Source organism: Carassius gibelio, chromosome B8 (genome assembly GCF_023724105.1).
Source record: "Carassius gibelio isolate Cgi1373 ecotype wild population from Czech Republic chromosome B8, carGib1.2-hapl.c, whole genome shotgun sequence".
NCBI classification, from domain to species: domain Eukaryota; kingdom Metazoa; phylum Chordata; class Actinopteri; order Cypriniformes; family Cyprinidae; genus Carassius; species Carassius gibelio.
Genome location: NC_068403.1, coordinates 14,180,513 through 14,207,478, shown reverse-complemented (window position 1 = coordinate 14,207,478; position 26,966 = coordinate 14,180,513). Strand labels below are relative to the sequence as shown.

The 26,966-nt window shown below is 38.5% G+C and overlaps 1 protein-coding gene across 2 annotated transcripts; it reads right to left on the bottom strand.

The window, feature by feature from the left end:
- Positions 1-496: 496 nt before the first annotated feature.
- On the bottom strand, positions 497-26,966 carry prkar2aa (protein kinase, cAMP-dependent, regulatory, type II, alpha A). 2 transcript variants are annotated; one of them, XM_052563068.1, is made up of 11 exons: positions 25,449-26,966; positions 9,175-9,210; positions 6,711-6,847; positions 4,967-5,073; positions 3,989-4,142; positions 3,689-3,790; positions 3,452-3,526; positions 2,671-2,736; positions 1,807-1,945; positions 1,569-1,712; positions 497-1,538 (listed from the first exon to the last, which is right to left on the bottom strand). In XM_052563068.1, the coding sequence occupies exons 1-10, from the start codon at positions 25,705-25,707 to the stop codon at positions 1,588-1,590; spliced, it is 1,200 nt and encodes a 399-aa protein (XP_052419028.1). In that variant the 5' UTR covers positions 25,708-26,966; the 3' UTR covers positions 497-1,538; positions 1,569-1,587. The 2 variants fall into 2 exon arrangements, with proteins under 2 accessions (XP_052419028.1, XP_052419027.1); XM_052563067.1 differs by having other exon boundaries at positions 497-1,712; positions 25,449-26,965.

Genomic DNA, 26,966 nt, shown 5'->3' with positions numbered 1-26,966 from the left:
ATTAACAAGAGTGTTAAAGCACCTAACTCTGGTTGTAAGCCTGAAACAGGTATTTTCTGAAAAGTTATATATCAGTTCAGATTGGTTGATTGGAATGTTTTTCCAGGATCAACAAGGATGTTGATCCAGGAACATGTTGTACTTGGTGAACTCACGCTCGCCCTAGTTCACGTCTCGTTGGCTCTGATGACACTAGGGTGGGAATAATAATAATGTAGGAGGGAATAATAATGATTCATCAATTATAAAATCAAAATGGAAAGCTTGACTGTTTACTTGAAACCAATAATTTCCACCCAAACACAAAGGATAGTGTATCCAAATATATCAATAATGCCTGGCCCATGACCTGTTTTTTCATTAAATGCAATCTGTAGACTGAATTTTTAGTATTCATCTAGAATCAAAGAATTGATCATGAAAAATGTTTCCGAACACTACTCCTCACACCCCCTCCATAAAGAAAAACAGAATCCCCAAATAAAAGCAGACACCCTGAATTATCCAAAGTTTATTAAAAGTACAATCTGTAAATGCTGAAACTAGCCAACTCTCAATGATGATAACCAACTAACAACAGCCAACTAACGCCCTAAAGGAAAAAGAAAAATAACACTCCATTCCAAAACACTGGTGTCTCCATTCAAAAGATTACAAACACAAAACTGATTCCTGACATTTAAATGGCACTGTTTCTGTAATTACAGATCGCACCTTTCAACAAACACACACATACACACACACACACGCGCAACATAAAAGTCCCAGCAGGTTACCAAAATGTCTGCTTTATTTATTTTTAAGGACAACTCATTCAGAAAGACTCAAGGGAAGTATTTGCACTAGATTCGGCCTCGCATTCTCCAATTAGGGTGGTGTAAGAGCGAGTCAACCTTCAACAAAAATAATATGAAATGATAATAATAGGAATACATTAATCAATACAACATGTGGAGTTCAAGTGAGAAAAATCAGTCACTGTGGATACCACCAAAAACATTTATGCACCAACAGCAGGGAAAGAAAACAGGTCATATTTAAACAAGTTTATCAAAGCTTTGCATTATCATAAAATGCTCTAAAATGTTAAATTTTTGAGATTTTTTGCATTTTTTATTGAAAGATATCAACCTTTTTTCTTGTTTAAACATAGATTCTTTTATCTTGTCTCTTTTTCTTTTTTCTTTGTTGTGACTGCAAGTGACCATGAGAAAGGATGGGTCCTTGGCTGGGAATTTTTGGTGTGAGTGAATGTGTGTGTTTGTGTGCGTATGTTCTCTCCAGGCTGTGGTTGGTTCAGGGTCACAGCAGTTGAGCTGGTAATGTTTCCATTTCGTACTGAGCAGCTGACGCAATGACATCAGGCATGTGTGTGTGTGTGTGTGTGTGTGTGTGTGTGTGAGAGGTATGATTTGAAAGAGTGAGTGTGTTGGCTGAAGAATGAGTGAAAATAAAAAGGAATGTGTGCCTACAAAATGTTTTGGGAGTGTATAACCTATGTGTCGTGTTGTATAGTGTGTGTGTGTGTGTGTGTGTGTGTGTGTGTGTGTGTGTGTGTGTGTGTGTGTAAGGCACGGCCAGTCCGTCTCAGTCCCTCAGGTCCACACTGGATCCAAACAGCGCCACCAGCTGCTCCTCATAGTGGGCGATATTCCTCTTCATGATCTCTTTGCAGGACCCCAGCAAACGCTCGAAGGCTTGTACGTCAATCACTGAAACACAAACATCAGTCATGTGACATTAATTGAGCACACGGCACACATTTCAAAGCAAAAATGTAAGTCAGATGGACTCAGAGAAACTTACCCAAGCATTTGACATCCCCTACAGCATAGGCTGAGGCAGCACGTGGTTTATTAGTAACGAGAGCAAGTTCTCCAAAATACTGCCCTCTACTGCAGCGAGCGATCTCCACCTCAGCATTATCCTGTCTGTCTGCTTTTGTCTGAGAGAACATTTAGATTTGGGGCAAGATTAAAAATGTAACTTTAAATTATCCAAAATAATTGGATGCCAAACATGCAAGTCCCATCCTAAACAGAAAACTCTATAATGTGACCCTGCCTACAAAACTTAAGTCGCTGGGGTATATTTGTAACAATAGCCAAAAATACATTGTACGGGTCAAAATTATATATTTTTCTTTTATGCCAAAAACCATTAGGACATTAATCAACGATATTTTGAAAATTTCCTAATATAAATATTTCCAAACATAATTTTTGATAAGTAATATACCTCTCTCTCTCTCTCTCTCTCTCCCTCTATATATATATATATATATATATATATATATATATATATATTTTTTTTTTTTTTTTTTTTTTTTTTTTTTTGCAACCTCAGATTCCAGATTTCACATTTTGTCCAATCCTTACAAAAAATACATCAATGGGAAGCTACTTCATTCAGTTTAGTGATGATGTATCAATCTCAATTTTGAAACATGGACTTATGACTGGTTTTGTGGTCCAGGGTCATGTGATTCAAAAATTGTTGAGGAGAAATAGTCTATGTATGCCTGTATCTACATTTTAATCTGGGACTGAAAGTATTTGATAAAAAAAGAAAATCTGAAAAGTAACATCTGAAATTATTTCAGCACATTCAGGAGTTTAAAAGGTGTTATTTAACACAATGCAAGAGAAGAAGAAAGATAAAGGAACTCACTTTGCTCTTCATCATAATCTTCACCTCTCCAGACTCCACAATGTAGAAGCAATCAGCCTTATCGCCCTGGTCATAGAGCAGCCCATAATAGTAATGATTAATGATACAATAGCATCAGTCAGAGTCCTAATCTTCAGTTCTGCACTAGTATTACAGTGCTATAAGTGAACCTGCTGTGTGTCTGGTGGTTCTTTCAAGTGTGTGAGAGCTAAACAGAGGATAGCAAGATTCTCAATGGCACCATCCACTGACTCAAACTAAATGCATCATATATGTATAGAGATAAATGCACAACGGCATTAGATAATACATTTTTCTAAATAAAATTTCTGGTGATTTTTAGTAGATGTATGAAATAATCGTTATTTTTGCTAAGCACATTTATTTTTCTTTTTTGTTTCAAAACAGCTTTACAAAAAAATCACAATGTTAATATTAATGCTTAAATCCACATTTAATAGTTCAGGGCAGATATTTGCTATGTCCATCTATAGTTTTACGTGAGGGTACTGTAGGAAATTCTAATGAGTTATTAATTATTAATTTTGACACAGGTGTTCTAACAGAATAACAAAGGATGGATGTTATCACAATAACTTGGAAAATGTTCCGTTAACATTTGACAACCAGACATTGTCACAATACTTTGTCATAATTTTGAACAACACACCTATTATTTTACCTTTGAAACTTAACTTTAATTCGAAATGTGTAGTCTTTAAAATAATTAACACTATGTTGATGGCCAATGATATTCATACACAAGAACAACTTTTTTCACCTGCATAATGATCCGCTCTCCATCCTGAAATAATTTTACACCCAGCACATCAACAATCTTCATCCTCTCAGAGATCTAGGAGATATAAAGATGGGTAAGTATTTGATTATTTTGTTAATGGTCTAATATCCATCTCTAAAGGTCTCATCACCCTAAGGTTTTTCTTCAGTGTTACTCTTTCACAGAACCACTTAAAACATGTTTGGCAAAAGAATAAATGTACAATCATTTTCTCACCTCCAGTGATTTGAGTAGTGGGACAGACTCGATAAATAATTCATACACCCTTCTCTTCTTCGCATTATTCTTCACTATGAGTCTTCGGAACGTTGCCCGATCCTGAAGCAGACATACTGAAATTATTCTTGTGACACATCTTCAGTCTTCATATTTGTTGAATGTATAATGTGAAATTGCTGCTTGTGTAAGTGAAGCTGCAGTCATTGTGTTTCAAGCACATGTCCACAAGGTGGTGCTGTTACAGAACACTACATCAACAGGGTTTGCTGTCAGCTCACTTGCTCTCTCCGCACTCACCAGTCCCCAGAGGGCTCCCTCCTCTTTAGCAATGATGGTTGCAGCACGTGGAGTGTTGTACATGAGGGCCAGTTCTCCGAAACTGCCCTTATTATCATACTGACCCACACAGCAACCCACACCATCCTTCTGTACCACAATATCATACACACCCCTGAAAATACACAACAAACATGTATTGAGTTACAGTTGTGGTAGTGACACATCATTCAGATATCCTGACCTACAGGTATTGACAGTCAATATGAGGAATACTGTTAAGGTTTGTGTTAAACAATGAATAGGAATTCACATAAATTGCTCTCAGTTCATTTATTGAATCCAAATTGAGTCACATCATGATTACAGCTGCAATAATCAATAAAATAACTAATGCAAATTATTGTATGCCAATATCAAATAACTGTGTCTGTGCACAATTAGCATTCATCACTTTACAGTAGTGAAAAAGGCCAACTTCGAAGAAGGTTATAACCATATTTAGTTTTGCATGGCCATGGTGCCAGGTGAAGTGCAGCTCCATTCGCTTAAGAGGTGCTTTTCATCTGGACAGAGGGTATTATATTACTGATATTATGTAAGATTAGCATAATACTATTGTTAAATTTAAAACTGCATGGATTATCAAGTCACTAAACAGTAATAGTTACTATAGTTTTTAATTTAAACATTTCAACAATTACAAGCGCTTACAGTATGTAGTGCAATTAAATATATTTATATAAAGAAACATTAACCAAGTATCCAGTAGCAGTAAATGCATTTTGTTGTTACAAACAGAGCATTAGGCTAAAAGTGCATACTTTTTACATAAAATGCGGAAATTAAAAAGCAGGATTTTCAAAATTTGAATCAAGAAACAACTGGGAGATGAATCAGTTTTGAAAATAAGCAAAAGATATATGCAACATTGTTAAAGTATCATAAACCAGAGTATCACAGACACACACTGTCAGAACAGTTTTTAAAGAAATTTACCTCTCAATTACATAAAAGTTATCTCCATCATCTCCCTGATCAATGACATGATCTTGTGGCTGCACAAGAACCTCAAACATGGCGTCCAGCACCTGTGAAAACTGCTCCTATACCAGAAAGAGACAGAGTCTGATGAAGGAAATGCATTTCTGGATCATACAGTGCATATTTAGCATCCACTGTAGGGATATACAAAACTACTGGGCATAAAAAAAAAAAAAACAATTCTTAGGGTTCACATGACTGGTAGATGGAGTGGAGTCAAGTCCTCTGACAGACAGAAAGTACTTTCACAAAACTAAGACACTAAGCACTGCGCTGCTGTCCACAGCGTCTTCTTTACATGACATCATATAAATCTATAAATAAATACAATTTAAATTCCCCTCTTGCACACTTTAATGCCTTCTGAATGGAACATATACACATTTTGAACTGGAATCATGATGGAATATCCTGTGATGTCCACTTTGAAGGGCACTTACGGTCAAATAGAACAAACGCTGTGAGTGATAAGAGCACTGGGATTGGGAAACCCCACCTTACCATATTGTGATGCCGTGTCCCAGTGTGACAAGACAAAAAAACATTAACCCATTATAAACAAGGCATTCATTGATTTCAGTGGGGACATTATTACGGATTATAATGTGTTGCATTTCACGCACGTAAACTTAAAACCATGTCTGCATTTGTGGTCGGAGAAATAACAAACAACAAGCACTACTCTACACTGTTTAAAACTCGCGTTTGAATCATCTGAATATTTGGGTTGAACTGTTCTGGAACAGTGTTGTAAATACAACTTAACCACTGATCTCTAGTTGTGTCCTCTCTTTTGGAAGGCAAAAATGGTAGCTTGGTTTACACAACCAAACACAGCATCACCACAACATGGCGCCAGCAGTGAAAATAAAAAAGTTACGCTGCCTTCCTTTGTATGAACATTTGAATGGTGTAATGCTTATCTTCTCACATCGTGACATAGATATGTGTGGGTGGGTGGGGGGGGGGGGGGGCAAGCTGTTTTAGGAGGGCATAGACCAGTGATCCTCAAATCTGGCTCGCAAGATCCAGTTTCCTGTAGAGTTTAGCTCCGACTCCAATTAAACACACCTGCATGTGATTTTCTAATGATCCTGAAGACACTGATTAGCAAACTCATGCGTGTTTGATTAGGGTTAGAGCTAAACTTCGCAGGAAAGTGGATCTCTCGAGCCAGATTTGAGGATCACTGGCATAGACAATTCTTAACTTTTAAAAGAATATCTCTTTGGATAAGAGATTTTAGTCTTCGCCACTGGTACAGATAATGAGAATTATAATATTACATAACATACAATAACATTCTTATCTGCAAGTGTTACAAATTCAAAGTAATGCAAATATTCCTATTTTGGAAACCCGACTACACACTCGGGTTAACCTTTAAATACTTCATAGAACTTGATCCACTGACCAGAGCACAACTTAAACGTGCTACATGACATCAGCAAAAAAATAAACAATGCAAATCAGTTCAAGTAACAGCACATTAATTGGAAAATAGGTTCCTCTAACATGATGAACTGGCAGCAGTAGTTTAAGTAGGGCACGTGTGATCAGGAGCACATGCAAACCAAACCTGACTGACTGGCCTCCATAGAGTCCAGGAGTGATACAACCTGGATGGCGTCGGTTTACAGTTTTATAGCCCTCATATCTGTGTGTGTGTGTGTGTGTGTGTGTGTGTGTGCCCGCGTACCTGATCAAGTGCCTTGAACAGCAGAATGTCCTTGCAGGCCTCTTGTAATCTACAACGCTGCTCATCTGTTTTTGGATGGACAACTCTCGGCTCAGAGTCTTCCTCATCATCATCAGGGTTAAAGGCCTCCGCACACACTATAAAAATAAATGACTATTTTCAAAAGTCATAAAGCCACATGCAAGTGAAAAACTCTTGACGTTGGTTTCAAACTTTTTAATGACAGAGACTCTATAATATGATGGTACCCATTTACATTGTTCTAAGGACATAGAAAGCATGCTGTACTGAAAAATGTAGCTGTAATTTTTTATTTAATTTGTATTTTTTATCTTTTTGCAACAAATAAGCCACTTAAAAAGAAAATAATCGCAAGCCTACATACTTCACAGAGGATTTTTTTTTTTTTAATAAAGTTTATTTTATTTGTTGCACATAAGTTCAAACGTATGGTGTCAGTAATACAAATATTTTTATACATCAAGGAGGCATTAAATTGATCAAAAGTGACAGTATAGACACTAAGTGTTACAAAAGCTTCCTTTTTAAATAAATGCCATTATTTTGAACCTACTATTCACCAAGAATACTGAAATACAACGTATAACAGTTTTTAATATTAAGCAGCACTTAATAATAACATTAATAATAATAATAAGTGTTTCTCATGCACCAAATCAACATGGTGCCTCGAGCCTGTTTTAAGTTTTTCCTTATTTTTGTATTTTAGTATTCCATCATTAGTGATGAAAACAATTGCCACACTGGTGGAAACAACACGAGATCGTGCTACCGTGATAGTGTTTATTTAGAGAAGTGCATCTTTACGGATTTTGATTATTACTATAAAGAAAGAGTTTTTGATTTGTTTTATTGTTAAGTAGTAACTTCCTATAGATAAATATATCATGTCTGTGAGGCATGTATTTACTCTTTATTTACATTTTGTTGATATTGTGAGTAGGGATATGCCGGTATCAAATCTTCATGTTGCAAAATGCAACTTGGTTGTTAACATTAAAAAGCAAAAACGTATATTTAATGAACAAAAAATGCTCCAAACTTTTTTCTAAATTAACAAAAAACTAAATGAAATATAATCAATCACTTTTCCATTAAAGGAGCATTCCGTTGGTTCTGAAATTTTTAACCGTTACTGACACCATTGGGCGTTAGAGGAACTTCAGCATTAGAGGAATCTCATGCTCGTTCTCAGTGTGCAGAGGAGCACGCTTTTTTTTTTTTTTTTTTTTTTTTTTTTTACTTCGAGGAGTGTCCGTGGGTGTCTGAATTGTGCTGGAGGCTGGTCGCTTCTTTCCATCCGCAGAGTCCATCTGAAATCACTATTGCCGCTGATTACTATAATGACTGGCGTGCCGTACGGTTGTAAGCCCAAGTAGACGAGAACGCACATGATGTCACATTTTGTGAATTTTTGCGCCAATTCGGGCCCAACTCCTCCACACACAATTGAGCCTACAGGCTGATAGAGGCAACCGTGGTGGACAGTCAAGGTGTCATTCTTTTTTTACATCATGGTTGGCTCATACATGTACAAATGAAAACTCTATCTCAAAGATTTTTTTAAGTAAAAACCTCCACATAGCTCCTTTAAATACAATACTGAACTTTTTTAATAGCTGGAACAGCAGTATAAGCAGGGGTGCACATAAGTGGTCCACAAGTCCGTATGCACAACCAAAACAAGAAATGCGTTTTGTAAAATAGTTCAGAGCACGCAGTTGCGTACTGACATGGTTGACAGTTGTTAATGTATAATTACCATTTTAGATTGACAAATTGTACAAGATTTCTATTCAAACCGAAAGCATAAATCTAGGCTACCCGCTGCCATTATCAAAGCACAATACAAAACTGTGACATTTCATTCATGACGATCTACAGTCGGTAGCACTAAACCCAGAAGCGCGTATGCTTACTTGCCAGCAACTGACAAAATAAATAAGCTGTTGATAAGCTGTTGGAGGGCCAGAGCTGCTCGGGTCTAAATTTGAGGCCCGTGCAGGGCTCTGCTCGGTGAGCATAAGAGACATCTTTCAAAAAATCTTAGGGACCACAAACTTTTTAATGGTAGTGTATTTACACTGCAGAAAAGGAGAAACAAACTTTAATTTCTTAAAAACAAACAAATAAATAGATATTTTAACTAAAAACTACAGGCAAGATATATTCTTCTCAGTACGTTAAACATGTCTTTACATGTAGCATTTGTAGATTCCTTCATATGATGACGTGGGTCTCTAAAAATCCCACATTAAAGGAATGTGTATGTTGCAAACACAACTGGAACACAACTGAAAGGGGCAGTGGGAGTGGGAATACCAGCAACGTTCTTACCATAAAACAAACACAAGGGGAAATGACGGAAAGGCACAGCACTTATCTGATACTCACACACACTTAAAACCACATGATTAGTGCAATGACGTCAAACAGAACTCACCCGACACTCTCCGGTTAAATCTGCTGGGAGGAGGAGCTGCGGAGAAAGAGAAAGAGAAAGAGAGAGAGTTAATGACGGTTCAAATTCTGAGAGGCGCAGACTTATAGACAATGTTAACGATCAAATTCAGTCTCCAAATCTCACATGTGCCCTTCAGTAACTGTGTGGGTGTGTTAAATATTCGGTAAGGTCAGTCAAAGGCCTGTCCTACAGGCTGTACCAGTTTCAGGAGATTGCAATTATGTGTGTACGATCACAGCCGAGTGCACTAGAACGACTCTCAGGAGCCCTGCAGGTCTGCACACACTCCTCCTCCTGCTTTCTCATGGCGCTGTTACAGTCCGTCAGTCCATTAACTCTTTGGTGTAAAACTAGCAATAATCTTTCTCTCGCATACATGCTCAATTTTAGGATCTTAATAAGTTGTTCTGCTTGTAACCAATAAAAGCAGACTTTCAAATGTCTGAACACATTCTTACAACAATTAACCAGCAACACAAAACACATTATGTAACGCAAGGCATGCACGCTCATGTTAAATGGCGTGGAAGTTTGTATATTCACACATAAGCTTTCAGATTTACACCTCTTTGCAAATTACTTAACGCTGTGTGTGTGCGCATGTTGCCCAGACAAGGCGGCTTAATACATGGATGTGTTGTGAGAGCACTCAAAGAAATGAGTGCGTGCATGAGCGCGTGAGTATCAGGAGATGGGGTGCTTCAACCTCACGTGTAGGGGATATCAAGTGGCTAAAGTTGCCATGACAACAAAATACAAGGAAGACTTCCTGATCGCTCTAACAACTATCCCCCCAAATATACACCCACTCACTCTCTATTGGCATCCAGAGAGAGAGAGGGAAAAAAGGGAAAGAAACCGACAGTGACACAGGAAGGAAGAAAAGGAAAAGAATAATGAGTGCAAGCTTTATTTCTAAGAATACACACAAAGGCTATGTCCACACTGTCAGTTTTTGGTATTGACAACTGCATTTTCTTCACAGGTATGAGTCTTGAAATGTCCCGTTCACACAGCAGCTTACAGTCGTGTTTAGAGTAATGTCTGTATGAACGTGCAACGGAAGTCAAGCTCCATTCCTGACCAGTGACCATAGCGACAGTGACCAAAGTAAAATCAAAGATGGACACCCAGCTCATTTTTCTGCACTGTAAGTACCGAAAACACATGAAAACATGTAACACACATTAGACACACATTAGTGTGGCAGAGCATCTCTCTCTCACACTGTATGCCATGACAGACAACTAGTTGTCCAGTCCTGTTCACACAGCGCGTGTGTTCCAACAATGCAATGGTGTGTCCTGAAATTTATGGGTGTGAGTTAGGGCTGTCAACGAATATTCTAAATTTGAATATATGTTCGAATAGGTTTTAAAAAACGAATTTCGAAGGTGAAAATTAATATTCGAAAAATGTGGAAAAAACGCCCGCGGTAGTAGAGGCGTGGCTGTCTGATTTGCGAGTGGCCGCGTTAGCGCGCCTGACGGGTTCAGGGACATGTCACAGGAGTCACACTGTCTGGCACAGCATCACTGCTGAAAATTGACGCGTCTTCATGGAAGATGGTAGCAAGTGCAGAGCCCAACTCGACCGCAGCAGAGAAAGCGAGGTAAAATTATTGGGGAGTTCTGTCAAGCAATGGATCCGAGGTTTAATTATTTATCGTTTCATGTCAAGGAAAAGTTCCATGTTTACCACAGCTCAGCTCACTCAGTTGTATATGCTGTAAAGCTTCAATTCATATTAATAATATTTGTTTCAATCACTGATTGAAGCCTGCTATATTTGGGAAAGAATTCGCGACCTTAAATCGCTTGCACAAAACTCTTGATCAGCACTGAATCATTGGTTTATTTATTTAAACCATTATGCGCAGAGAACGTGAGGGTGAGAGAGCGTGAGGTCTGCAGTCTTGGCCATTAATTGATTTCCTTGTTTTTGTGTAGGTAATACATTGTCAAATATGTTTAAACTTAAATAGACTACCTATACAAGTAGTCATGTATCTTTGTATTATTTTGTCCTGTTATTGACGTAATGCGTGTCATTGACAACATGCGCCACCAGATGTTCGAATAGTTTGAATATTCTTGGGGTTTTTTTAGGGAATATTCGAACGTCATTTTTGAGCAATTTTGACAGCCCTAGTGTGAGTTCAGTTACAGAATGCGGTTGTCACACCCGTAAATAACCTAACTGTGTGTGAACTAGGGGTGTAACGATACGCGTATTCGTATTGAACCGTTCGGTACGACGCTTTCGGTTCGGTACGCGGTACGCATTATGTATACCGAACGGTTCGTTGGAGTAATTAATTATATTTGAAAAAAAAAAAAAAAGAGAGAGAGAAATATAATGATATGCGTTCAACAAGGTAGCCCAATAACCCAAACAACGTAACAGGCAACGCCCCTGACACTCCCGAAGAAGAAAAAAACACCATCTTATATGTTTATGTTAGGCTACTCAGCAGGCGCTCGCTCACTCAGTACGCGCTGAAGGCTCGTTGCAAAATAGCCAATGCGTTTAACAGACTAGAAATGAGAAGATCCTCCAATAACCAACAGGTCTGGTGTTTGGGTGCACTTTGGATTCCCTTTAAGCTATAATGGTGATGGCAAGAGAGTGGTGGATAAAAAAACAACGGTATGTCGCATCTGCAACATGACAGGGTACACCAGCGGGATTACAAAAAAAAAAAAAAAAAAACCAGCGGGAATATCTGGGATATATGCGTCAGTACTATCTGGGAAAAGACGAAAAAAAGGAGAAACATGCACGCAGCAAACTATCCCTGCAGCATTTAGAAACTATAGCTTACAGGGAATCCAACCCAAACACCAGACCTGTTGGTTATTTTAGGATCTTATATTTCTGGTCTGTTAAAGGCATTCGACATTTTGCAACGAGCCTTCAGCGCATGCTGAGTGAGCGAGCGCCTTAGGGGCCGTTCACATATCGTGCCTAAAAACGCATGGAAAACGCTAAGCGCGTCTTTCTCCTCCTTTCCAAAGCGCTTGGGCAGAAGCGCTCATGAGGCGTCTGTCTTTGCTAAGCAACAATGACGTGCTCTCTCCATGAGACGCGGAAATTTCAGCGAAGGATAAATGGATTTGCAGCTCTAAAAATCGCTTGCAGTAGCTCTGCTACTAAATTTATTTCAAAATTGCAATCCATATACAACTATGATCAGCTGATCCTTCATCTTGGCTGAGCTCTCAACGTTGTTACGGGAAAGGATGAAGCTGATTGGTTAGTTCTTGTCACATGACCCGCGGTGCGCTTGCGGCATTCTGAAAAGTTGAGATGTTTTTACATTTTGCTGTATCTAAAACGTATCGAACCGAACCGAACCGTGACATCAGTGTATCGTATCGAACCGAACCGTGAATTTTGTGAACCGTTACACCCCTAGTGTGAACGTAACCATAGTAAGGACATAAAAGGACATAAAACAGGCCTGACACCGTATTCTGCTGCTGTCTGAACGTGAAGTTGATCCATTCTGAATCATTAAAGGAAAAGTTCAAAAGTTCAAAGTTTTGTCATCATTACTCACCCTCAAGTCAGTTTGAGCCCGTATTGTTTTTCACATAAGCAAAAGAAAAGAAACTACGAAAAAAAGCAGAATTAGAGTATCAAAGAAGGCAAACGGTATGGCACGGCTAGGTTTGCGTTTCCTGAAGTCATATAACAGCCATGTGTGGGTAACAAACATGTAATTTAAGACTTTATTTACTGAAAATCTTTCCCTCCACCATGCTTCTCATATTTCGTTTGTAGTTGAGTTTTTCAAACTTGCCACATTTTCAAGCTCACAAATATAGGCCTAGAATATGTATGGCTTTCAAAGAGAACACTACTTGCATCCAATTTTCTTGTTTTTGACAACAATGGCTTAGCAATTGTTTAAAATGTTCTGTTATGCAAATGATATTCTTTTGACCCTACAATTAAAAGAGTCCTTAAAGGAGTCATCGGATGCCCATTTCCCACAAGTTGATATGATTCTTTAGGGTCTTAATGAAAAGTCTATGGACCGACGTTGCCTACCCCCGGGTCTATAACATACTTTGGTTAAAATTTCTCAATGTAGTGTAAAACAACAACCTGCCAAAATCAGCTCTGCTTTCAGCAACCCATTTTAGTGCATGTTTTTTTCAGAATGTTTGACCAACAAAAATGTTACTACAACATGATTCAAGATACTTTTTCTTTATTAACCATCTAGTTAAAGAAAAACCTATTCCAAGTGCATAACACTTGAAGTTGTCATCATGATGTAAAAAACAAAATCACTTGTTAAATATCTGTAGGAAAGAAGCAAAAACTACAACTATTGTGTACAAGTGTACAAAGTGTACAAGTTTGTGCATATTGCGCTCGTATCTCTTGCAGTGTCTCATGGATGAAACGCCATGTTAAAAACACAGTGCCCAAGTTAAAAGTTCACTCCCATTTTCTTGCATGTTTTACCCATTGCACTGCTCGCATCGCATCTTCATCAAAACAGAAGCGCTGTGTGAATGACGCCTAGCACTAAATTTATGGTCCTTCTACTGATCTATAATAGAGAACTGGATTGCTCATGACGTGATGAAAGTGAAGCAGCCACTCCGACATATTGGTAATCTCTAGTATTCCTATACATTCCAGTGAATTGATAGGAAATCGTACGATTTAATGAGAAAACATCACCTAACAAGTCAGCCAGCATTTTTAAATCTGAAGTATCTATGCACATTCTTACAATTACGATTAAAACGATTAAAATGCAATTAATTTCGATTAATTAATTACAAAGCCTCTAATTAATTAGATTAATTTTTTCAATCAAGTCCCGGCCCTAATATAACCTAGACTGGATTTGTCTGAAAGTAGAAAGTAAAATATACACCTAGGATGCCTCTAGGCTGAGTAATTTATTTTTTATTTTTGGGTGAACTAACCCTTTAAAGGCCTCTCCGATCACAACTAACTCAAAATTAAAAGTTTACATTGTTTCTAGGAGACACATGACAAATGATAACATCGTTATTAATATTAATGCTTTAATGGTTAATAATGTAGGCTCACAATTAGTGTTGTCAAATGACCCGGTACTTCGGTACCAAGTCGGTACTAAAAAAATGAAAATGTGATGGTAGCAGGTGTCTAACGAGTATTTGAGAAAAACATTAATTTCATAATGATATTTCCCCTCCGTTTTAAATTCTTATTATCCAATGAAAGGATACATTCTTGTAAATTTTTTTAATAAAAAATCAAAAGGATTAACAATGCAGATGAATTTTCACAGCCTTTTTTGATCATATTTGTGGGCATGACTGTACTCACTATGATTTTCTTGTCCGTATATATAGTTTAAGTCCCTCCTTCATTATAAGTCAATGGGACTTTTTGCCCATGTTCAGGCTTTCAGTCAGCATTTACGTCCAAAGTACAAACGTGCCAGAGTTTAATAGTTTAACTTTAAGATTCTGTTAAAATCACTTTTAAGTATGAGCAGCAGTAACTGCAAACAATATAGCAAAGAATGTTGCAAAGAATTGCAAAACTTAAGTGTTGTTCTCTCTGTCTTATCTCTCTCCATGTCCTTCAAGATATCCTCATGCACCCGATGCTCTTTCTCTCACTGCTGGCAAATATTAGCCAGAGGAATTTTACAAGTAAACAGAATACGTGTGTGTGATCTCTGTGATGGTACAGCTAAAATCACTTATGTGAGAGTCAGCATCTGAACTACAAACACTTATGTGCTTTCTCTCACACAACAGGCAAAAACAACCACACTAAAATGCTAATAGCCACACACATATACTAATATGCATACAGGTACTCAAACCAGTCAACCATTATAGGTTTACTATAAATGTTTATAACAACATCTAGAGAACAACATGGTCAAAACAAAACAAACAAAATATCAAACCAGATGTAATAGTTTTACAACTTTTTTTATTTTAATTTATTTTAAAATGTTAATTTCTGTGATGTAAAAAGATTAATTTTCAGCGATATACAGTAAAGTCCAGTCCTCGGTGTCAACTGATCTTTGTGAAATCATTCTAAAATTCTAACTTGGCATTCTACAAACATTCTGTATTATAATCAATGATGAAAACTGTTGGCTGCTTAATATTTTTGTGGAAACCGTGCTACATTTTCTATGATTTTTTTATTATTGTATTGTAACATGAATGTATACAATGTCAGTGTTCAAATATCGATTTTTATTAGGGGTGTAACGGTTCACAAAATTCACGGTTCGGTTCGATACGATTTACTGGTGTCACGGTTTGGTTCGGTACGTTTTAGATACAGCAAAAAGAAAAAATTGGCAGATAAATTTTCTTGATTAAAAAAAAAAATTATTTATTAAAACTAATAAAGTATGTTTTTTATTTTTTTTACATTGAACAATGATGGAGCCATTCTTTACCCATCTTCTATGGTGTTTTCTTAGCAGCATAATGTATAAAACAAAAACAGCTCCTTATAAAAAAATAAAAAAAAATAAAAAAATTATATTGTTGTAGTAGTTATGAACAAATACAAAGATGTAACTTTTTATATGGAAGTCTATAACTTTTTATATTGAGTGTGTTTTTATTCAATTGGTTCTCTATAGGGCTTATGTTTTTTGGAACAAAGCAGGAATTACGGTCTGGCTGAAATGGGCTCGTGAAGGAATATTGTAACGGGGCTCAATTACATTAAGCATGTTCTTAAAACCTCTGTTTTCCGGGCGCTCACTCACTCAGTACGCGCTGAAGGCTCGTTGCAAAATGGCTAAAGGGTCTTTCACACTGGACGCGGTATGCGCGGCGCTGGAACCTGGGCTCAGCGTTGCCCTTCAGATACAATGCGATTTGCGCTGCACTATGCCAAGAGCAAAGTAGGTGGAGTTTTTAAAACTACCCGTGCATACGTTCTATTTATAACAGTTCTTCTATCGCATAACGTGCAGGCCTGTTAATTTTATCATACTGCTCAGGAAATTCCGACACAGTACAGTACTTGTCCATTTTGATATCCGTGCTTGTTTGGGTGCCCCGATCGATTGGTAAAGTGCACCCAAACACCAGACCTGTTGGTTATTGGAGGATCTTCTATTTCTGGTCTGTTAAACACACTGGCCACAGCGTACCTAGCATGAACTGCTCGCTCACTCAGCGCATACTACAGCGAGTGCCTGACTGAGTAGCCTAACATAAACGTATAATTTGGTGTTTTTTTTCTTCTTCTTCGGGGGTGTCAGGGGCGTTGCCTGTTACGTCGTTTGGGTTATTGCGCTACCTTGTTGAACGCATATCATTATATTTCACAATTTTTTTTTATTTATTTTCCAAATATAATTAATTAGTCCAACGAACGGTTCAATACGAATACGCGTATCGTTACACCCCTAATTTTTATGCATCCTTGACTAATAAAATTATTAATTTCATTAAAAAAAAAATCTCACCCCAAGCTAATTGACCAAAAGTTGGTACATTTCAGAGTCCACAAATTTGGGCACACTTATAAATCAATACTACAATTATAAATGAATTATTGTATGGTTAAAATACACATTTGCGATATAATATGATACCCTATGTAACATTACCAACAATTCAAGCACCTCAGTTTATAACTTAAAAAAACAAACAAACAAAAAAACAACTTGTTTGTGGCAATGTGTTTTCATGAATATTTCCTGCTCATCAGGGGTTTGAGGAGGTTTGGATAAATTCAAAATCCCAATATGCTACAGAGCTGGCTGTATTTTCTCTCTCTCCCCTTCCTGCTGTAAGCAATTAATCTTGATGTCTCCATACCCCTCTTTTCCCTGCACTCTCTAAAAACTTTGTCTATTTTTCTGTAGCACTTCATTTCTCCCTCTTTCTCTCTCTCCCTTTAGCCCTTATAAGGCAGTGTGGATAGTGTGAATGTCTAGCTCTGTGCCTGTGGATTTAACCCTTTACTGGCGGCCAGATGGTTACTTAGATTGAGAGACCATGAATGACATCTACAATACAGGGATCAACTGAGATATATAAGAGTTATATAACAAGAGTTATTTACTCAAATATACCAATTTCTTTCCCTTTCTGTAAACTTTACAAAAACATAGGTGCGCATTCAGTGCTGCAAATTAATCCGCAAAAGTGTGTTTGTGTGTGCATAATATGAATATTAGAAGCAAGGTCAGCACTGGCTCTGATTAGACAAGGCCATTCATCTGCTTAATCTGCACCCTGACTGGACAAGGTCACTGTCTGTTCTTTTAACTCCTCTCTGATTGGCTGATACTGTATTATGTGGTGCTAGTTGAAGGCATATCCAATCAACGTGTACACTTCGCAACTGGAGTCCTTCGGTTGGTTACACTCCTGTCCCAATGACCTCCTCTCCTTGAGCCACCACCACTAATCAGACTGCCCTGCAAACATCTTACAAAGAAACTGTTTCTGTGTGTGGTTTTGTCTATTAAAGTCATGCAAAAACAGGGGATCAGAACAATGCTTCCCCTTTCTGCTGATTGGAGAAAAGAGAGGACATTAAATATCAGATTTAATTGGAGACTAAAATAGTGTAGGCAACAATGACAATAATGTGCAGGGTTTCCACATCCTGCTTAACCTTTGGCCTTACCCATGATGCCTTAAGAAGGAACAGCTCTGGTGTACTGCTCTAAGGACGGGTGGATTATGCCATAAGTGTAATATAGCAGTCTGAACTCTTAAAGCTATATAACTCCATCTTAACTTATTTCCTATCAGTGAAGCACTCAAAATACAGAAATAACGTGATAACCTAAAGTCTATCACTGGCTAATAATGCTTCATAAGCTTACAGCCACACTATAATGCTGCCTCTGAAATCAATGACCAGAGTGGGAAGAACAAACAGGGCCAGGGTAGTCCGTCACCCTCTTGCTGATAGATATATAAAGAGGAAATGCTAAAGTCCAGACTGTTATCGAAACCTCAAACATAAAGAATAACAGATATAGACACACCCAGGCATACAAAACACACAAACAATACAAGCATAGAAAAAAAAAACTGGTACTGAAGAACTCATAAAAAGCATGTGCATTCATAATGTATGACAAGGCCTGTAATAAAGACAAAAACAGGAATTATTTAATTCTCCTTTCTGTGTTCTAAATAAAGTTTAAAGTCTTTTCGACACTGAGCGCAAAAAAGCAAAACAAATATTGGACGCGACGACATGCTGAAATAAAACAACAGATTTCTAAGGATGCTTCCACATAGACCACGAACGTTCGCGCACCGAGAATGCTAATGTTATATATTTTTTTTTTTCAAATCAGTTCGACAAATCTTTTCAGTTTTTCAAACCGAAAATACGAACTGTCCAATAAGATTTGAGATAGGATCACGTGAACGGAGACACAAAAAGGCAAGACATATGATTGCGATGTTATATTTTCTGTATGTGTTTTGTATGCAGCTCATGGTATTTGTATAGCAATAAAGGATGTCTGACACATATTAGCAGTGTAGTGTAATTAAACATACAAAGAGTGCATGTGTCTGCTTAATAATCAAAATCAACTACAGATCACACCTGGAAGTTATTACAAGCACTTGATGAGTGTTTAAAGTCGGCAAGCAAATATATTTATACATTTAATAATTACATACATTTTCAAGTGTAGCTTGATGCTTATTGTACTACTAATTATACTTGAGGATGTCGCCTATTCTTGTAGGCATTATAGATAGTTTGTTTCTATTTACAAGACACATTTCTGAAAAAAAATTCATTTTGTTGGTCGGCGCAACCTAGCGTGCAGGAATTAATTAGCAGAAGGGAAACAATCGTTTGTTGTTTGGTGTGAAAGCATCGTTGTCGATTCACCTTGCTTTTTCCCATCGCGCTCAGTGTGGAAAGGCCCTAAGACTGAGTGTCTGAAGTTCAAATGCTCTTAATATTAGTTTTCACATTCTCATAGTGAAAACAGTGAACAGCAAAAAGTACAGTGAATCAAAACCAGACCAACCAGTTAAGTCCTTGCATACTCATGTACTTGATGTAGATACTATTAAAATAGGTGTCAAGTCATTTAACTGGTTGCTCTGGTTTTGATTCACTGGAATATACAATTTTAGTTATTAATTGTATATATATAATATTTGTATATGTGTCTGTATATTTCATGCACCAAAATAAAAATAGTGCAACAATTTTATAGCCATTTAAAGTTATCACTAATTATTTAGCTGCTTTATTATTAATAAATTCTTGACAAACCGCAAAAACGGACTCCCTAAAGGTCAAAAAACCTTCTATGATTGTGACTACATGCTAACTGCTGAAAAAAAAATTACAGTTCCCTTTTTCAAGATTTAGTTCTGTATGCAATGTGAAAAAGGTGCACACTCCCAAATGAGTTTCAGATGATGCAATAACAATATTACATAATATTGTATCTTAAATCACAATGACAAAAGGCAACCCAGCATTGGCGAGGAGCACAAACAGGTTCTTTGACTTACTGTTATGGCACTTTTCCACTGCTTGGTATGACTTGGCTCGGTACGGCAAGGCACGGCTCGGATCGGTTTGCATTACAACAGTTTAGTATTGCTTTAGAATGGGCAGGATGATTCACGTCATTATAATTGCGCCGCCTCTACTGCATTAGTTGCGACTCCTGAAAAACGTTTTTATTCCATTGCTACTTATTGCTCCTCTGCTACCAATGAGAGGAACGTCTGTACTACCTCAACGGACAACAAAATGGCAATTTTTGGTAGTTAAAGGTGCGCTCATTCAAAACATTTGCGTTCTATCCTTTGCTGGCTCTGCTGATTTAAATCTAGCGGTTCTTTGGTGTTTGTCTCAGTGATGCACTAAGTTCAGTGACGCAGGTAGTGACTATTCTCTCCGACAAATCCGTGATCAGCAGAGTTTACACATCACGTTTTGGTAATGGTACGGTTCACTTGGAACTATGGCTGTCACTATTAGTTCGAAAATCGATTCCACAATCGATCGGACCAACCAAAAAAAGTTTCGAAAATGAAAATAGGGAATCGATTTTAACCAAATATGCACACTATTAATTTTAAAATAATTAAACAATTAAAAAAATATAGATGTAACAAAACTCACAAACAAGCAGAAAAAGGAAATAAAGAAATCTGAAAGTGCAGTATGCCTTACGAAAGCTAGACAGAAAATACCAGCAATTTTACTTGCCTATAAGACCCAGTGATGTCGAAAGCGACTTCTTATGCTGCGTTCACACAAAACGTGAATAGAGCGTCTGGCGTGAATGATTTCAATGTTAAGTCAATGTAAAGACGTGTTTACACGCGTCTGGAGGTCGGTAGATGCGAATTCGCCTCATTCGCGTATCTAGTTACAAGAGATTCTGAGTTATGAAAAGGACCATTGCAAGCTGACAGCGACCGGCTTTTGTGATGGAACATGGCAGTAATACCCCCACCTTGCGCAGCTGTACCCGAGTGTCCCTGGGACATCAGTGCGGTTGGAGCGCGTCTTCTCAACAGCTGGACATATAGTGAATAAAAAAACGCTCTGCTCTGGACCCCGAAAATGTTGATCGACTTGTTTTCCTATCCAATAAATTTGTAATGGCCATAGCCTTTAATTATGCCTGCCTAGTGCCGCCTAGCCTAAATGTCGGTTACGTTCAATAAAAAAAAAACACACATGGCCTGTTCTCAAGTCCATTTAGGGCCCTATTTTAACGATCTGAAACGCAAGTGTCAAAGCGCGAAGCGCAAGTAACTTTGTGGGCGGGTCTCGGCGCTGTTGCTATTTTCCCGGCGGGATAAATGGCTCTTGCGCCCGGCGCAAATCTAAAATGGGTTGGTCTGAAGTAGCTTCATTATTCATAGGTGTGGTTTGGGCGTAACGTGAAATAAACCAATCAGAGCGTCATCCAACATTCCCTTTAAAAGCAGGCGCGCAAGTTCCATTATGGATTGCTATTATTATGGCGTATTTACCAGGCGCATGCCAGGAGCGGTTCACAGCCGAGGAGACTGATGTTCTTGTAAGAGCAGTGAAAGACAGAGAAGTTGTGTTGTATGGGGATGGGAGAATAATTAGCCTGAATAATTTGTAAGCTAGATTTATGCCTATTTTTTCACATCTTCGTGTCACACCACAATGATTTCCGTCATCTCATGTGTTAATATTTTTTAGTGTAACAATTTATGATTTGCAAAAATAACTGTTGCATCTGTGTAGATTACATGAGCAAAGTGTATGCGCGTTGTGCACGCTATACATTATGGTCAAGCATGCGCCCTTAAAATAGCATAATGAACAACGCGCAACGCGCCACTGACTTTAGACTAGGTTTTTTCTGGTCAGTGGCGCAATTGTTTAATGGAACAGCAAAATAGCACCAGGGATTGTTTGCGCCGGAACACGCCTCCTTTTTTGCGCTGAACCGCCCAGGGAGCGCAAGTTCATTCACTAGTTTAGCGACGTGCTTCTGTGGAGGGAAAAGCGCGCTTTGCGCGGGTGCAAAATAGGAATGACACATGCGTTGGTGTACAAAGTCAATTGCGCTGGGTGCAAGATAGGGCCCTTAAAGTTTCATTTTTTTTGAACAGTTGTTTGAAATGCATTGAATCATTATTTTAAATAATCTTGGAGATTTCTGAATTGCCTAGTTCATAAATGCAGTCGGGTTGAAGTCTGCACTGATGTTTTCCTTTGTTATGGCAGCTGTCCCCTCTGCATATATATTTTTTCGAAAAAGTTGCACTCCTTTTGCTGTTTGTTATTCTGCACGAAACTTCATGCCAACAAATAAGAAATATTGCTGACTTGTGCATTTCCAGCGCTCTCTTTACATTTGTCCTTTATTTGACGTTGGAAAAGGAAACGTCTTTTTATTAGACATGGAAAATCGATTTTACAATCGATTCGATGAACACTTATGTCTTAAAAATCAAAAATGATTTTTTCACAAAAGTGACAGCCCTACTTGGAACCTCAACCGAGTGCCCAGTGGAAAACCCCCCAAAAGTGAACTGTACCGTGCCGTACCATGCAGTGGAAAAGAGCCATTAGAGTATCTGCAGGTGGCTGTGTTGTGTCCATAAATCAGCTGACTGCTCTGTTCCACTCTATTTATCCTGCTTTAAACAAAGTACCTCTCCTCCACACAGAGGACATATAACACACAAGCTATACACTTGCAATTTACACATTAATTATACAATAATTCATTTCACTTTAATTTCAGATAGATCTATTCTAAATTGTATACATTTAAGTTTTAATTATTATTTTTTTTTTTTTAGATATCAGACAAATTGTCCATAACAGCTATAGGCCAATCAGAAATGCTTGCTACTTCTCAATTTCATGCATTCAGGTTTGGAGTTTTGCAGAGAGGTCATGTGGTGGTGGCATTCTAATTCTGTTCTAAGTCTGGCGGAAGTTAGCAAAACAACTGAAACTACTTACAGCTATTCTTTGATCCTACACAAAATGAAACAGAAAGCAACAATGAGCATGTTTACATGCACACCAGTAACTCACAAATATCAGCTTATTAAAATAACAAGTTTTACCTGTTTACATGCACATCATTAACCTGACAACGCAAGCTGCATTTACATGACTTCATTAATAAATCAAGTTATTTTCCTTTAGTGACGTCAAAATACAATAATTATAATATAATATCATCTGACTCAGAGTATTCTGTACATTTGTCAGTTGTGATGTTAAATTAAGCTTGCAACATGTCAACTTGCAACATGTTGGGAAACTTACAGCTCGTATATTACCCTCTCATGCAGTTATAAACGCAGCATTCTGACTAAACAACTTCTACTTCTGCTGCACGAGATGAGAACACATTTTTATCATTTTCTGAGTCATAAAAAGTCTAAGTTTGTGATATATTTCCTTCTTTACTGCAAGACGTTTGCTCGTTCTAGATGCACTTAAATCTGCACTAATGATGCGTTCCCGTCACGTATCACACACATGTGCAGTTCAATAAGCCGTCAGAAAGCGGCTAACTGCATTTACTTGACTTGTGAAAATCGAAGTAAGAGGGGAAAAAATACCTGTTGCGACTGGTTTATGCTTGCATCATTTATGGCTTTACTCCGATAAAAGAAAACGGGTTACACGACCAAGTGCGTTTTCGGATTGTTAAGCATAATCAACTTAAGAACGTACGTGTAAATGTGCTCAATACTTGCATATGCAAGACTGGAAGAGCAAGTCAAATTTATCCAAACTTCCTGCAAGATACATTGCCAAACCAATATTGATGATGAGCAGACGTTTTCTTGACAGCATGACGCAAAGAAAGAAGGATCAAGGTGGGATGGTCTTTAATGCTTCAACCGTGCCCCAACATGCTTTGGATTCCTAAGTTCACTGAAGCTCAGCTGTGGAACAACACATCTCTCACGCAGAACCCATCTTGTCCTCCATTTTCTTCTGCATGCTGTTCAGTTCAAGCCTAATATACTGATTGGATATGCTGACAGGCAAATTAACTGATTGACATGAGTGGTAGCAGTTATTTATTTTTATTGCTGTCTCAGCATAAGGCTATTTTCATGGCAAAAGTGGAGTTGGAATAATACAAGAGTTACAAAATAAAACCAAACAAAGCAAAAATTCAGCAGATAAAATTAAACAAAATTTGATATGATTGGAAAAAAAAACTAATTTTTTTTTTGATAATCTTACTAAACAAATTTCTGAGTGTACTTGATTTTTTAAATTGGATTAAAACTGAGAGAGTCCAATAAATTGTGTTAAATCTACAGGGGGCTCCTGCAGAATGTGCATGAAGTTGGGTCAAATACGAATTTGCAATATGAAAATATCTTTATACTGTGCCTTCATCCAGATGTTCACTGGCCAATGATGTACTAACAATAACTGTGAAAATAATCTTCTTGAGTGTTGTCAAATAACAACAACTTTTATGGTAACTACACTTACCCTAGAAATTCTTTTTTTTTTTTTTTTTTACATTTCTCAATTTTTTTAATCCAACAGCTCCTATGGATATGAAATTGCTGTACACCCCATAATCTCAGTGGCTGCAGTGTTTCAATCAGCATTGTTTGCCTAATAGATAAATTTGTCTTCAAAAATTGCGTGCAAATGTTTTAATTCAATCGCATCCTTTGAACATTTGATTTTAAATTGTGTCAAGTATACTTGGACAAAGCAGCTTGAATATAACAGTGCATGTAAATGTACTAACTGCGGTTGCATATTCAGACATTCTCATTATGCTTTTTGCACACTATATAGTAGTGAAGGAAGCATTTTAGAACGTGAGAAGAGACTGATGTAGAACGTGAGAAGAGACTGATGTAGAATGTGAGAAGAGACTGATGTACCTGCTGAAATCTAAACCACAGACAGTGCATAATCGAAATGATCTAAGATCAGATTTAGCACAAAGATAGGCATGGACTTGCCCATTCTATTTAGCAAAAGGTTGTGAAAACAATTACACAAATTAAATATTAAAAACAATTATTGTAAACAAGCCATAATCCACTCAGTCATAGGCAGGCATTGCATTATGTGGCTTCATGAAATATGATTAAGTGATTTGGGCAGGTGGTATAATCCCTGTATCCATTTCTGAACCTCTTTCCTAACTGTTTTTCATGGCCTAGAATTCTCTCAATGGGTAAATTCACAACTGCTGACTTAAGAAAAGTCTGCCAGGGAAATCAGCTTGGTTTCCACTAGGAAAGTGCAGCTGCTCACTCTGCTCTACATGAAAGGAAAGAGGCACTGCTTTGATGTGCGCGAGCGCACCTCTCTCTCCATTATGAAAAATCCCTGTTAGCATTCTCAATGGCCAGCCTGCATCCATTCATACAAGCAATTCATACAGCATCGCCAACCCGATCACACACACATCACAATCCGCCTCTATTCAAAAGCCAAAGTGCATCAATATTAATGCAAATCCATTAAGCGTGCAGTCTAGCCCCTCTTAATTCTGCATGCATCTCGAGATATCTCGGGATGCCACTTGTCACTCTGTCATTCAAGCGCATGGATGAGAGCTCGAGCGTGTGTCATGGAAACAGCCTAGATGAGGCTATTCCTCACGTTACCCATCACAAGAGAAATCTGACACCCTTGTTAGACGTGCAAACACACTATCCACTAAAACAAACGCAAACAGCAATATCATCTCTTTCACAGGCGGTGTAATAAAACGCATTTAATAAAGAGGCACTCACGCTCAAAATCTGAGTCATCGTCCTCGTCCTCCTCGTCGCCGTTCGACTCGGTTTGCATCGGCTCGCCATCAAACATCACACCCTTCCCCCCGGTTTTGGCGGCGGAGGCGGCCCCGGACCCGTCCTGGCTCCTAGTGTCCCGCAGGCGGGTGAAATACTGCACGGCAAACTCCACCAGGTCCGGCGGCCTCTGGCGCAGCACCTCTACGGTGTAGCCTTGAAGCAGCTCCGTCAGACCGACTGGAATCTCAATACTCATGTCTAAGCAGTAGTATGGGGTTTGTGCAGATATCTGACCCTGCTTTAAATGGCTCCTGAACTATGGTACAAAAATATAAATCAAGTCTTTCCCGTATCAGTGCATGCAGCGGGGTTGCAGCGCAAGAAATCTCGCAAGGGACAACTAGTTTGAGTAGCAAAGGTCAGCTGAAACCAGCCCAACACATAAGATTATTCGGTTTTTATTTCCCAGGGTGGGAATTAATCAGGCCTAGAACGTTAGATAATAAAGGCTGACAGCTCCGTTTCCTCCTGCTGCTCAACAGACCTCTTGGCAAGGATACTGTACTATGCGTTGAAACAGCGACTTAGAAATCGATCCTCTATTGTGTCGTATGGAACAAAGAAAGCGATGTATAGGAGTCAAAAAGTGCAGTTAATAAGATTAGAAACTGATAAAACCCAGTCTGAGAGTTAGCGATGCAGCTATCCGAGTTAGCAGACGAGGCCTTGTCTTTGCACAAAGCGTGTTCAGTATCTACATGCGACGTTTTGTTGTCTAATACCTTAATAACGGATATGCACAAGAGAATAAGCCAGTCCCGTGAAAGAATAAACTTAATATAACGTTATGTAAATTCAGAGAACTGCTGTTTTGTTGTTGACAGCTCCGTCTGTCTAACGTATATCACAGCGCACGGGTCCCGTCTCTCTTCTCAGTTTCTTCTCCTAGGATTCCCTGTTTTGTTGGTCGTTGTAAACTCAGTAGGTGTTTTAGAGGAGTGTGGGTAAAGGGCTCTACCGGGGAGGTAACGTGAGCTGTGTCGTCGCCGGGGCTCGAGAAGGCGCGAGGCCGAGCCGGGTGAGTGTGCAGGCGGCCCGGCGCTGACAGGGACTGCGGGTGAACTGGACAGAAAGGAGACAGAACTGGCCTTCTGGTCTTCAGAAACAGGGATAAGTGTCAGCTGCCACCGGAAAGCACGAAACGGCACCCGCGGAGACCACTATTCCGGCACTCGCGCGCCTCCAAACAAGAAACTGCTACGAAAACCCTCGGTAAACTCCAACCTCTGAGAGATGCAGATATTCGCGTCGCCTGTCGTTGTCAGAGCCGCGGTCCGGAATGGATATATGTCTGGACGTCGAGTAAAACAAATTTCGCCATGTATGAGCTGAAATATTCTCGTTTTTTTTCCCTGTGAGAACAGACCGTTTGTGCCTTCTCACGAGGCGCGCACTCTCTCCTTCTCCACCGCGCGAGCCGCTGAGCCTCGGGGGCGCGGTCAGAGTTCGACAGCG

Bases quoted from the DNA above. Each gene is read 5' to 3' on its own strand.
- prkar2aa (XM_052563068.1), bottom strand. From the start codon at position 25,707: ATGAGTATTGAGATTCCAGTCGGTCTGACGGAGCTGCTTCAAGGCTAC. The intron at 4,143-4,966 runs GTAAATTTCTTT...GTGTATTTTCAG, and splicing joins AACTTTTATGTAATTGAGAG to GGGTGTGTATGATATTGTGG. The intron at 1,713-1,806 runs GTAAGTTTCTCT...TTTGTGTTTCAG, and splicing joins AGGGGATGTCAAATGCTTGG to TGATTGACGTACAAGCCTTC.